This window comes from Monodelphis domestica, chromosome 5, assembly GCF_027887165.1.
Source record: "Monodelphis domestica isolate mMonDom1 chromosome 5, mMonDom1.pri, whole genome shotgun sequence".
NCBI classification, from domain to species: Eukaryota; Metazoa; Chordata; class Mammalia; order Didelphimorphia; family Didelphidae; genus Monodelphis; species Monodelphis domestica.
The window spans coordinates 239,967,424-239,980,819 of record NC_077231.1 but is presented as its reverse complement, the minus strand read 5'-3'; the positions used below and the strand labels follow the sequence as shown (position 1 = coordinate 239,980,819).

General features: G+C 32.3%; 1 protein-coding gene across 14 annotated transcripts in view; it reads right to left on the bottom strand.

The window, feature by feature from the left end:
* Positions 1-13,396, bottom strand: part of ZMYND11 (zinc finger MYND-type containing 11) — a 141,611-nt gene that overhangs the window by 76,239 nt on the left and 51,976 nt on the right. For 11 of the 14 annotated variants that reach the window (XR_008912376.1, XR_008912377.1, XR_008912375.1 and 8 more), the window contains exon 2: positions 9,635-9,768. Coding sequence is in view for 7 of the 14 variants with exons in the window: in XM_056799986.1 (XP_056655964.1) it covers positions 9,635-9,750 (116 nt within the window). In the remaining 7 variants the exon portion in view is untranslated. Of the gene's footprint in view, positions 1-9,634; positions 9,772-11,000; positions 11,885-13,396 lie in introns of those variants that run through there. The other 3 variants (XM_016426281.2, XM_016426280.2, XM_056799988.1) reach the window with 2 other exon arrangements.

Sequence of the window (13,396 nt, the reverse complement as noted above, 5' to 3'; positions counted from 1 at the left end):
TAAAATTAGAAGAATCAAGAGATCTATATAGCAACAGAAATAGTGTTTGAAGAATTAGTATTTCCAACTCCAGAGAAAGAACTAATAAATAGAAATGACAACTTTAAATGGACATATATTTTTTTGTCAAAAAATGCCTTCTCTAATGAGGGAGGAGAGAGATGAAGGGAATTAATTGGATATTTTAATGTAACAAATTTTTAAAAGTGCATTTTGGTTGAGTGATCCCATTCAGGTACATAAGTTTATTGCATGGGTTCTATCTTCTGCTGTGAATGCTATATTATGAAGAGAGGCATATGCAGGAATTTACATGGATAAGAGAATATTATTATGTTCTCTAAACCTAGAAAAATATCACAGTTTGAACCTAGTGATAAGAGTAGGACTAATTTATAAGATAAAAGAAATCCCTTACCATCTATATTTTTCATTATGGTTGGTATCTGAATCCCAAGAGGAATTCATATAAGTTCAGAAACTTTAACATTAACATTTAACATTAGCAACTGTACCAGCCAAATGCTTTTAAACTCTCGGATTTCTTGCAGTCAAGTCAACAACTATTTATTAAACACCTACATGTGCCAGGCACTGTGCTAAGTGATGAACATATAAAAGCATATAAAATATTGCCTACTCCCAAGGAACTCAAAATCTAATGGAAAACACAGACAGCAAACAATTATGCAGCAAATATAACATAACATCATATAATATAAATTGAAGATTCTCTCAGAGAAAAGGCACTCTACTCTGTATATGTTGCAAAGTTTACTCCTCTCTGGTTACTAAATACTACCAATATCACTTCTCCCCCTGTCATGCTGAGGCATTCTAGGTCAAAATAGTGAAAGGGCAGAAATGGCTTTGCTCTTCCCTATCCTTGGTCCATGGTGCAAAATAGGGAAGAGAGATCAATTTTCTTACTATATTAATAATTGAACTTCTTTGTTCATTTACTTTCTCTTTTAAGATGGTAACATTAGTCTTAAAGGAACTAATCTATGGAAATGATAATAGGATTTAATATAGTTTTTTAAAAAGGCACCCAAAAAAGCAAACTTGTTCAATTGGTTGTGGTCTGTCTACTATTGAAATGATAGAAAAGAAATTGTTCCTTCTAAATACTGAGAATAATTCTTCCTAAATACAATGAATGGATGGCATTGTACTTGGCATTCAACTATCGTAACTATGCATTAAGTGATTTCTAAATTGGAACTGTATCATGCCAAGAAAACATTTAATTAGGCTACAATAAGGATCAGAGTCTTCTAGCCATTTAGTCATTTCCGTCATATCTGACCTTTCATGACCCCATTTGGGGTTTTCTTGGCAAAGATACTAGAGTGGTTTGCCATTTCCTTCTCTATCTCATTTTTATAGATAAGGAAACTGAGGCAAATAGCAATCTTATGTTAGTTGCTCAGGGTTAACTAGCTAATAAGTGTTTGAAGACAAATTTCAACTCAGGAATTTGAATCTTCCTGACTCTAGACCCAGTGCTCTTTCCCCTGTGCCACTCAGATGCCCCAAAGTAGTCAGTTAATGAATATTTATTAAGTCTCTACTAAGTATCTGAGCAGCTAGAGGGCAGAGTGAATAGAGTGCTGGGCATGGAATTAGGAAAACCTTAGTTTAAATCCAGCCTCAGAAATTGCCCATCTGTATGACTTTGGACGAGTCACTTAACCTCTATTTGCCACTGGAGATGGAAATGGCAAATATGCCCCACCAAAATTCTCATGGAAATGTCCAAAGAGTCATGAAGACTTGGGCACTATTGAAAGACTGAACAAAACTATGTGCCAGGCACTGTGTTTTAAAGATAGTGGATAAAAAGATGGCAGGAAAGAGTCCCTATTCTCAGAGCTCAGTCTAATGAGGAAGACTACATGAAAACAACTATGTATAAATAAGAGACCTACAGGATAAACTGGAAATAAACAATAGAAGACTATCAGAGAATTATAGAGAACTGAAAAGTATCTTTTCCATTACAGCTCACAAAAAACCTAAAACAAAAAAGACCTGCTGGACATACTGCTAATGTATTTTCTCCAAAAAAAAAAAAAGAGCTTTCTTTTTAGTTCAATATCCCTCCCTTTTTTTAAATTTTATTTTAAACCCTTACCTTTCATATTGGAGTCAACACTGTGTGTTGGTTCCAAGGCAGAAGAGCAGTAAGGGTTCGGCAATGGGGGTTAAATGACTTGCCCAGGGTCACACAGCTGGGAAGTACCTGAGGCCAGATTTGAACCTAGGATCTCCCATCTCTAGGCCTGCCTCTCAATCCACTGAGCTACCCAGTTGCCCCCTCAATATTCCTTTCAAGAAGGATGAACAGCATATTTTCTAGTAAAAACAAACAAAAATCTATCTTCCTACTTCAAATTTCATCAATCTTTCCAATACCTCTTGGTATTACAACAATGATAGAGTTGATGGATTAAAAATACTACCAGATATAACATTTTTGGTTCATGTCAGAGTTAAAATAAATTATTTGCTTTATGTTTACACTTTCTACTAGTTTTCAAAAAAGTAAGTAAATGTGGCTTTTGTCTAACTCTTCATATGTCATTTAATATTTTTATTAAAAAAGTCATTGCATTTGAGATTCAATCCAACAAGGAGGGTCTGGGTTTCTCTTCATAATTATGAATTCAGATGTCTAAGATGGTCTAGTAGTGACTGAACATTGGCTAACTTAATTTCCACATACAATAAAAGGGTTAATAAATATTCATGAAAAATTACTTTTATTATAAGTCTAAAGAGAGGCTTTTCAAAATTTCCCACATACTTAGTCTGGGTATCTCCTTTGCTCTCCTCCCTTTTGTAAAGGCTCCAGAAACCAAACTTTATTTAGATTCTGATGGGTTACTTAAGATTAAATTTCCAATTTATATCCAAGTTCTAAAAGGTTTTAGACAGTGTCACTGAATTACCAGGTAAGTAATTAAATAGAATTAAGTTTTTGAATAGTAGTTATTGAAAGAAAAATTATCCTAATGGAAAAATAAAGAGCTGGATAATATAAAAAATTATAAAGATGCTTATCTTTTCTCAGTAACTGATATTCTTATTCGATCATTAGACAGAGTATCTAAAAGGCAGAAACGATAACACTTCATGTCTTTTGATTTTTAGGTCCTGGTAGACTGATTTCAACCCTTACGTAGTATTAATTGAGTTCTTATTGTCTTGATAGAGTAGGTGGTAACAAATGTTTATTAAGTTTAATTAATGTGTATTGCTCATAAGAAATTTCAAATTTTCTTTTAAAGATCTCAAGAATCTCCCTGAAATAAAAGCTCCTTTTTAATACCAATATTCTTCAAGTGATGTTTTACAGCTATAAATAATGTATTATAGTTGAGGAGTACCCAGAGGTCAAAAGTGAAGAGCACAATGAGTATGAGCATGCCAAGCAATTACAACCAAGCTGCAATATATTACAAATAATGAAGTTTGAATGAAAAGTAGTAAAAATGTAAAGGATGTTATCAAAATGCATGAAGAGAAAAAATGGGCTAGTCATGTGATGAGAGTGAGGTTTATGTGTACAATTTTATTCTTGGTTATAACAACATAAGGCTAAAACTGGACTGGAAAATTGAGCAACACTCCTTATTTGGGACTGCTGAGATCTCAGTTCTAGGCCTCCTCTCACTGCCAACTCTTGATAGTTCCTGGTTTTTTATGCACCCATCTTTGATCTAAAGCGCTATGTGGATGTCTCAATGAGTACAAGGTCAAGTATGAATACAAGTGGGGTGAATTTTGAGAATGTGTCTAGCAGAAGACTATCTTCTGAGAATCAGGATAAGTGGTTAGAAGAAACATATCACCAGAAGGCTGGTATCAGGTAATGAGTATTTTTTGGCTACAACAACTCAATGAACCAGAACTAAGAACATGTGATCTGCATTAGTGGAGATAATACTAAGATTAATGAAATTATGAATGTTTTAAATTATTGAAATGAGTATTTCATTTCTATTTCTAGAGCTGTTAGTACAACATTCCTACATATGACTGAAAAAGTTAAAAACAATGCAATCCACATGGCTGAAACACTATTACTGGGAGAAAAATATATTACCTATGTTATAAAATGAAGAACCCTTTTAAAAAATTGCTATTTGATAATTTCTTAAAAATTTGTTATCTAGGCTCTTTTTTTTATCATAGTTTTCAAGTGGCCTAAAATTATCTCTACCTCATCTATTTCACAGATGTAAAAATAAATTGAAGAGTTAAATAAATAAAATATTTAGATGGAAAAATTGTTCAATATAGGTTCAAAACTGTTCAGAAGTATCCTAAGTGATGAAGTGAAGCTCAAATGTGAACTTCCCTTCAGGGCTAGGTGCAAGGATGCTAAAGAGACTCTTATACTTCCTGGTTCCACAAGGAACTGCTTCTCCTGTGTTTCCAGGCTACACTAATCCTCCCTGATCTGACTAATCAAATTTATACTATCTAAATAAAACTACCACTATTATCCTTATAAATCTTAACTTTGTTTCCGAATTATAAAATAGCAAAGGCTAGCTGGTTGAGTCTCAACAAGAATCAAGTCAGGACTCTGAGACTGGTAAGACTCCAGTCCAAACCAAAGACCAGGTTTTTCTTTGGTCTTCTCAGAGTTAAACAATCTATAACAACCACAATAGATATTCAGTAGTGTTTCCCAAGTTGGGAAAGGAAAACACTGAGCTCCTCTAGGTCTTTCCCTCAGACACAGAGAGAGAGGCAAAGATGTTACCTCCTCCAACCCTGAGAGAGTCTTTGAGAGTGTCTCTACCAACTTCCAGAGACCAACTCCCAACTGCCAGAGAGAGTAATTGACACAGAAAACGGTCATAACTGCCAACATCTGAAATCAACATGCTCTCTCAGCTCTGCTTCAAACTCCAGTTCTTTCTCAAGCCAACCACTTTATTTCTTATCACTAAACTAATAAAACAATACTTATTTTCTAATATCATCCTTACACAGGCCAGGTTTTTTTTTTCTTTATGAAAGATTTCACATTTTATTTTATTCACTTTTTTGAATTTGTTTTATTGTTTCTGAATGCCTCGTGGAGTCATTAGCTTCCACTTAATTCCAATTTTAAAAGAATTATTTTCTTCACTGATTTTTTAACCACTTTATCCATTTATTCAATTTGTTTTTTAAAGAGTTATTTTCTTTAGTGAGGTTTTGTACCTCATAATTTAGCTGATCTGTTTCTTAAGTTTTTTCTTTAGCTTTTTTGTGCTTCTTTTGCTAAACTATTCTTTTCATAATTTTCTTATATTGTTCTCACTTCTTCTCCTGATACCCCCCCCCCCGTATTACTCTTATTTGCTTTTTAAAATGATTTAAAAATTTTTTTAGCTCTTCTAGGAATTCTTTTTGAGCTTATATCCAGCATTCGAATTTTCTTTGAAGTTTTGCTCATAGATGTTTTCATACTATTGTCTTCTCCTGAATTTGTATCTTGAGCTTTATTGTGACTACAGTAGATTTTTATGCTCTGGTTCCTTTTGTTGTTGTTTGCTCATTTTCCTAGTTTATTTCTTGACTTTCACCTTTATAGTAGAGTTCTACTCATTCCTGGGGGAGAGGATCATTGTTTCAAGCTTTAAGCTTTTTAGCCCTACTGTTCTTGCAGCTATTTCTGTGGGTCTCTAAGTTTTAGAGGCTTCCAGAATAGTGTGTCTGGGGAGAGATATGATTACTAACCTGTTCTGGTCTTTACCTAGAAAGCAAACTAGCTCCTTTGAGATGACAAGTATCATTCTCTGCTTTGGAAATGTGACCATTTGTGCTCCTTTGTGACAGCAAACACATCTCTTTTACCTGGAACTGTGGCCCAGAACTGGGTAGTGGGCAATTGGGTTGCCAAATGGTTTCTATTCTCAAGCCTAGTGCCCAAATAGAGATCCTTTATCATGTCTTTTTGATAAGGTATCTAATCCCCTTATTGTATTTGGGTGGTATGAACTACTGGTACTATAGTTGCTGTTAAGAGGTGCACTGTCTCCATAGACCAAAGGCAATGTTACCCTATGTGCTGTCAACTAGTCCCAAACCCAGTGTCATGGGGTTTTGTCCTTCTGAGCTCCAAAGGTTATCCTTGATCTTTTGTTAACCCACTACAGAACTTTTTTCCTACAATATTAAATTTAATATTTGTTTCTTAGGTAAATAATAACATTATTCATATATATCTTATTTTCTGTTCTTTGCATGTTGAAATGTTTGGTTTTAAGGTTTAAATTTAATAATAAAACCTGACCTGTAGAAAACAGATTAAGTACTTATAGTTTAGAAAACTATCTTCCATTAGACTTAAAAATGGGGAGCATATATTCTCGTTTTTTCCATTGTCTCTAGAACTAGAATTTGTTTCATTTTTCTATAGTGACAATAAACTGTTTTACTTTTCTGGACTCAGAAAAGTTTTATCCAAAGAGGAAGCCAGTTAAACAATCATTAGGTGACCCTTAAGTGCTCTCCTAAGATGCCTGAATTTTGTTAACTTGCCGAACCCCAAACTAGAAAAACAATCCTGGTACTAACAGAATCGCATCTTGCCACACACAAATTCTTTGTTTTCTCTTTTCCCGCTGCAGAATTTTTATTTGATGCATTATTTTAAAGTTGTTTGGAGGGGAATATTGAGTGAATTCTGCTAGAATGTGTATTAGTGGGAAAATTGTTATATCTATCAGACTGGCCAGTATGATTGAAAAGGAATATACTAGATGTCAAAGGGGATGTGGGAAAATTGGTATACTAATAGCACTACTGGAGTTGTGATCTGATCCAATCATTCTGGAGAGGAGTTTGCAATTGTTCCTGAAGGGCTTTAGAGCCAAGAAAATATAGCAGCAAAGATATTGTTTCAATAATTACTTGTATATGTCCACCTTCAGAGAAAGAACTAATAAATAGACATAAGCAAGATAAAGTTTTTTTATATATCTTTTTTTTTTTGTCAAACAATGTCTTCTCAAGGTAGGAGAGATGGAAATACATGGAAACTTTAATGTAACAAACTAATTAAAATAAGACTGCGCATACCCTTTGATACAGAAATACTGCTACTAGGTCTGTATGCCAAAGAGATTACCAAAAATAGTAAGCCCTATTTGTATAAAAATAGTTAAGATAGCCTTTTTTGTGGTAGCAAAAAATTGGAAATTGAAGGGATGTCCATCAATTGGGGAATGGCTATGTGGTTATGATTGAGTTTTAAATTATCATGCATAGTTTGATATCAGTTCATTTAAAAAATTGGTGTTTTTAGTGAATTATAAACAACGTTAATGAACAATGTGACATGGAAACTAAAAAAACTAATATATTATCCACTGAAGGAGACAGTGTTACAAAGCTGGGTAAAAAGGATGAAAGTATAAAAGGTATGAGAAATGTAAAAAATTCTATGGAACTTATAATAACAGCAATCTAACATGTATATGTGAATGTTCTGCAAATCATATAGAATTTACAAGATGTGATATTACGACATTGCTTGAGTCTCCCAAGTTTCTGTTCTCTGTAGCATTTCCTCCTGGCAAAGAAAAATACTAGGCAAAGAAGAAAAATAAAAATTTAAGAACTACTCAAAGGTGGGAGTCATTTCAAGTATCCTCTGCCTTGTCATATTATATAAAACTGAATTACTTAATTCACTTCTGGGTACAACATTTTAGTAAATACATTAATATGCTAGAGAGTGTCTGGAGAGAAAAACTAATAGTGAAAGCACTTAGGATCATGACATATGACAGTTTGTAGAAGGAATGAAGGAACTAAGACATTTAGCATTGAAGAATGAAGTCTTATAGCAGATATGATAGTTGTGTTCAAATACATGAAAGATAGTTTAATGGAAGAACGATTAGTTTTGTTCTGTTTCTCTATAATAGACAAAAATTTCAAGAAGGCTGATTTGTGTTTGATGTAAAAACTAAAAACACCTCTGCCCCCAACAAGAAGTGTATTACTAAAAAGGAATGGGCTGCTTTGGGAGATATGACTGGCTAGGTGTACATTTACATGGATAGGAAATTCTGAAGACTCATGAGTTGTTTAGAAATTTTATTTACCAAAAATATTTTATAATTTTAAATACAATATGTTTATGAAATTTTAAACACAATATATTTGCCTAGTAGCTTTATTTTCTACCCCCCAAAATTTAAAATAATACATCTATTTTCTTTAAACTCAAATAAAAGATGTAACACTTTAGTATTAGAATTCTGTTTTATAATAGAGATGTAGCTTTTAGGTATCCCAAGGCATAAACAAAAAACACAATGTGATCCTGTAGTTCTACAACTTTCAATCAATTGTGCAAGAAGACCACAGATGAAATGTACCATTGATTATCACCTACAAAAATCTACTTTGTTCCTTACTAATACCCTCATCAAAAATGCCCACAATGTTTACAAAGATTATTCTTTTAATTACTTTATATAAACAGGAAGGTAGGTATATGGGTTAATGGTTATCGCAAAGTTTGCTTCTTGAGTTTGAGATTTTTATGACTCACTTGATATCAAGGATCAGTGCCAATATGCAAGGTTATCTGTTCTATTTTACAAAGAATCATGTATTATTCTGACAATCCTTTAGAAGAGTATTTAAGACAATGTTATTTTTGCTAGTGAATCAACACTCACCCCACCCTACCCTGCCCCCCACCCCACAAAATACACTACAGACAATAAGCATAGTAGGATCTTGTGAAAACTCGGTATTACCCACAACTTGGGTATCTGCTCCTTCTTTTATATATCTTGAGAAAAAAATACCCCAAAACTATTTTTTCTCTAGCAGAATGGACCTTTTTCTATGAATACTTGGTCTAGTCCTAATACTTCTATGTTGCTGCTTTTAAAAAGGGCTGTTTCTACTTCTCTATTAGCAATTGAGGCATTATGATGTCAGAGACTACTCCCTTTAGATCAAGCAAGAAGCCTGAATTTTTTCTTTTTCTTTTATGGGATGTTTACAGTACCTTATTGTAAAATATGGATTAAATATTCAGTCATAGGCTATATGGAAGTCAATGTTAAGTAAAAATATGAAAAGGAAATAAAAAATCCCAAATAAATATGAAAATTTAAATATATATATATATATATCAGTACATACATTTTAAGCATTTATAAGTTACTAAACTTTTTAAGATAAACCTATATTTCTAGTCTTTGTATGTTGTCTGTTGGCTTTGGTTGCACAGTTTTGGGTATCAATCAGACCCCCAAATGACTGAATATCAAATTAAATGTTTCTCTCATTACTTATAAATGAATGGGAAGAACAATAGTGTTGTCCTCAGAAACCCAGAGGTCAAATTCTGCCATATATTGGTTGTATAATCTTGATTAAAATATTTTACCTTTGCCTGCAAAATCAGGATGTTGATATTTACAATCAAATGAGCTATGTAAAATACTCTATATAGCATTAGAAAACACAATTATTTTCTATGCAACAATTGTATGTTATAAAAACAAAGTATTTTTGATACTGATTTTGTAAATCTTTTTATACAGAGTTCACAAAGATTAATTTAAAATATTAAAAATATTCATTATGAAGTACTACTTACTTTGTAATGCGATCAATGTTAGCAATTTGCTTCTGGTTTCGAATAATCTCAATTGCTGCCCAAAGATGCTGGATAGCTTTTGTATCAGCTTGTCGTCTCTTTGTTAAGCGTGCCATGACCTATTCACGAATTTGCTGCAGTAAAACACAAAGAATATACATATACTTAGTTATGGAATTAAGTATACCAATATCTCTTGTGATAAATAGAACTATTAGCAATTCCTGATTTAGAAAAAAAAATAATACAGTTCTAAAACATCTAGACGATGGTTCTCAGCTTAACTTTGGAGCATCAAAGTTTAGAAGACATGGAAGTCATAGTCCTAGGATTGTTGAATGCCTCTTTGCTTCAAACCTTATTCCTATCCTAGCCCCAGTGAGGTCACATTGTCATATTCCTCATTTCTCTAGAACCAGTTTAAAGCACTTCTATTTATTTCCAAAGACCCTCAACTTCCATGAATATTACTTATGTAAAAATTAGCATTTGTCATGGAAGGCACTTTAGGAGATCCAACAATTGTATACAAAAGTAAACACCTGAATCTACTTTACCTCTCAAAATATGAAACTTTTAAGTTACTAAAAGGAAAGACATTTTTAATAATCTGTTTTAAGGTATTAAAGTAATAGTCTCTCTTTCCCCATTGTTCCATCTTTTTTTCTCTCTCCAAACTCTGCTTCAGTCATCAATTGCAGTGACAGTGCCAAAGTTTTAACAAGGAACATTACTAATTTAATAGAAGCCTACATAAACTCAAAATAATTTTTAAAAACTGCTTTATGTAATTTTCCACTATTTTTGAAAGTAACCAAAATGTTTAGCACTTGAAAATATGTAGGAACCTTATTTAATTAAATTAGATTAATTTTCTTAACTTCAAATTCATAAATCCTGAAAAATACTATTTTATATAACCTGAAATATTAATCTTTACAAAGTATTTTGGCTAAGTATATTATGTATCACATGCCATTGTTTCAAATTAATAAGCAAATTAAACATAAGGGCCACTTGTATTTAAGGAGAATGGAAGGATACATCTTTTAGATTGATGGTAAAGGGCAGAATTCAATATCTAAAAAGAAATAGAGAAAAAAACAAGTTTTATACAAACAAAATCAATGCATACAAATACTAAGTGATGAATAAAAATTTGGTATGCAAGATAGAATGGAAATCAACATAAATGTATTATGACCACTGAAAAACTGAACAACAAAATGATTAAAGGCCATTATTCAATGCATAAGTTGTAAAAAGATATGTCATATTCAAAAGAAGAAATATATGTGGGAAAATGTCCCAAGTGACTAATTACAAGAGAAATACAAAATGAAATAATTTGGGGATTTCAACTCACACTAAGTGAATCAAGAAAACTGCCAAAAGATGTTGTTTTTCAGTTGCTTTCAGTTGTGCCTGACTCTTTATGATCCCATTTGAGGTTTTCTTTGCAAAGATCCTGGAGCGGTTTAACAATTGCTTTTCCAGCTCATTTTACAGTTAAGGAAACTAAGGTTAATAGGGTTAAGTTACTTGTCCAGAATCACACAGCTGGTTAAGTATCTGGGGCTGGATTTGAATTCAGGAAATTGAGTCTTACTGATGTCAGGTTGGGTCCTCCACCCCTTGACTACCGAACACAGATAGAGTCAATGTTGGAGACATAGTAATTAGATCTATGAATTCAAAAGTTCTAATAAACCTAGAAAACATTTTTGAATTATGCAAGAAAGGTTACTAAATTATTTATTTTCTTTCTTCCAATGAGATTCCCCAAAACAATTTTAGAGCAGTGCAATGACATGATCTGATATGAGCATTCATTATTAGGATGATTAGTCTAGGAGCAAATGTAAAAGAAAAATTAAATAGTAGAGATTCTAATGGATGGAAAAACATGTTACTGAAGATAACTCTTAGAAGGTAAGTGATCTGTCAGAAGGATGGTAAAAATTTTTAATATGAACTACATCTAGAAAGCCTTTAAAATATGTAATGACTGATGAAAGAATAAGTGGATTATGATTATAACAATAATAGGAAACTGCCTGGATATAGGAGGGGAAGAAATAAGAGGAACAAAAGATGAAACTAAAATTTTAAGCAGGACTAACAGTGACTTTACTCAAGTGGGAAACCCAAAAGAAGCAGAAATATTAGAATGCTCCTTTAATTTCCCTCATGATGAGTTTGTATATACTATGCTAATGTGAAATGACACTAAAGTTAACCCTTTCCTTAACAAGTTTTAAATATTTAACAAATGATGTTTTTCTCAATGCACTAATTTCTTAAGCAATATCAAAGGAAAATGGAAATAATTTGAAACACATTTACTAAGTAAAATTAAGGCTATTTTCTGAATTCTCCAAATTGCCAAATGGCAATATGATACTACATGTCAAAATGAACAGATTTTCAGAAATAACTTCATGTAGTAAAAGGAAATGTAGTTTAGCAATTATAAACTACCATTTTAAATCAACAAAAGTGATTAAGTTTGAGTGATTAGAAAATAAGGCCTCTGAATATATACTAAGCAGAAATACTAAGGAAGAAAGTGAAGTAATCAATCAAGAGTAAGAACATAAAAGCAACTTTATTTACAAAATTTCTAAAAGTTTCAGGTGAAAAGTAGCAATGAGCTATGATGCCTACATAATCTTTCAAAGGTTCCTTTTCAAAGCTTACTACATTTGATAAAGTCATGCAATAGCTGTGTGGGGGGGGGGGGCAAAGGAAACAGATGAACCAGAGCATAGTATAATTAAATGAATATAAGTTTCCAGGACTAAAGAGGTAATACATTTGGAGTACTATACTCAATTCTTAGCACCAAATTTTGTCTAGGGTATGATGACCACAATTACAATGGCAAAGGAAACTTGTGTTTATATCAAATAAGGAATGGATAATGAAAGTATGTTTATATTAGAGAAGGAATGATTTAGAAGATATGATAACTGTCATTATGTATTTAAAGGGCTGTCATGTGGAACTGAGATTAGACTTGTAATATTTGGTCCCAGAAGAAGAACTAAAAAACATTTCAAGGAAATTGCAAAAAGAAAATTTAAAATTTATGTAAGGACAAACATTTTTATAATACATAGATTTCAGTAGGTCACCAGAGGTCTTCAGAAAATGACTGAACAATCACTTGGTTAGGGTGTTTTTGAGTATTTTTTTGTTTTTAGAGAAGGTTTTTGTTCAGGGCACTGTTAAACCTAATGGTCAATTTAGTCTCTTCTAACTTGGAGGTTATTTGGAAAATCATTTTGATGATTGAATATTACCAAAATACAGAATGTACAGATTATAAATAGAAGATTTAAGTAACTCAATCTCAGAAAAAGAAACAAAAAAGCCATAAGTGAGCTCCCAAAGGGGGGGAAAAACCTTAGGATCAGATTTATAAGCTAATTCTATCAAACATTTAAAGAACAAAACATTTTAAAACAATAAAAGATGTTTGGAAAAAAAATGGAAAAAAGAAATCCTACCAAATTCCTTCCATTATAAAATTATGGTCTTGATACTTATAAGTTGAGTCAGATAAAGAGTTTCCACGTAACAGAGAAAGATAACTATAGACCAATCAAATCAGTGCCATACCAAAAAAAAATTATTGTACTAGAAAAACTAGCAAAATTCATCTAAAGGAATAAAGTATATAAAATCTTAATGGAAATGATTTTTTGAACATAGGAAAACAGGTATCCCAGCATTACTAGAACTCAAACTAGACTAAGC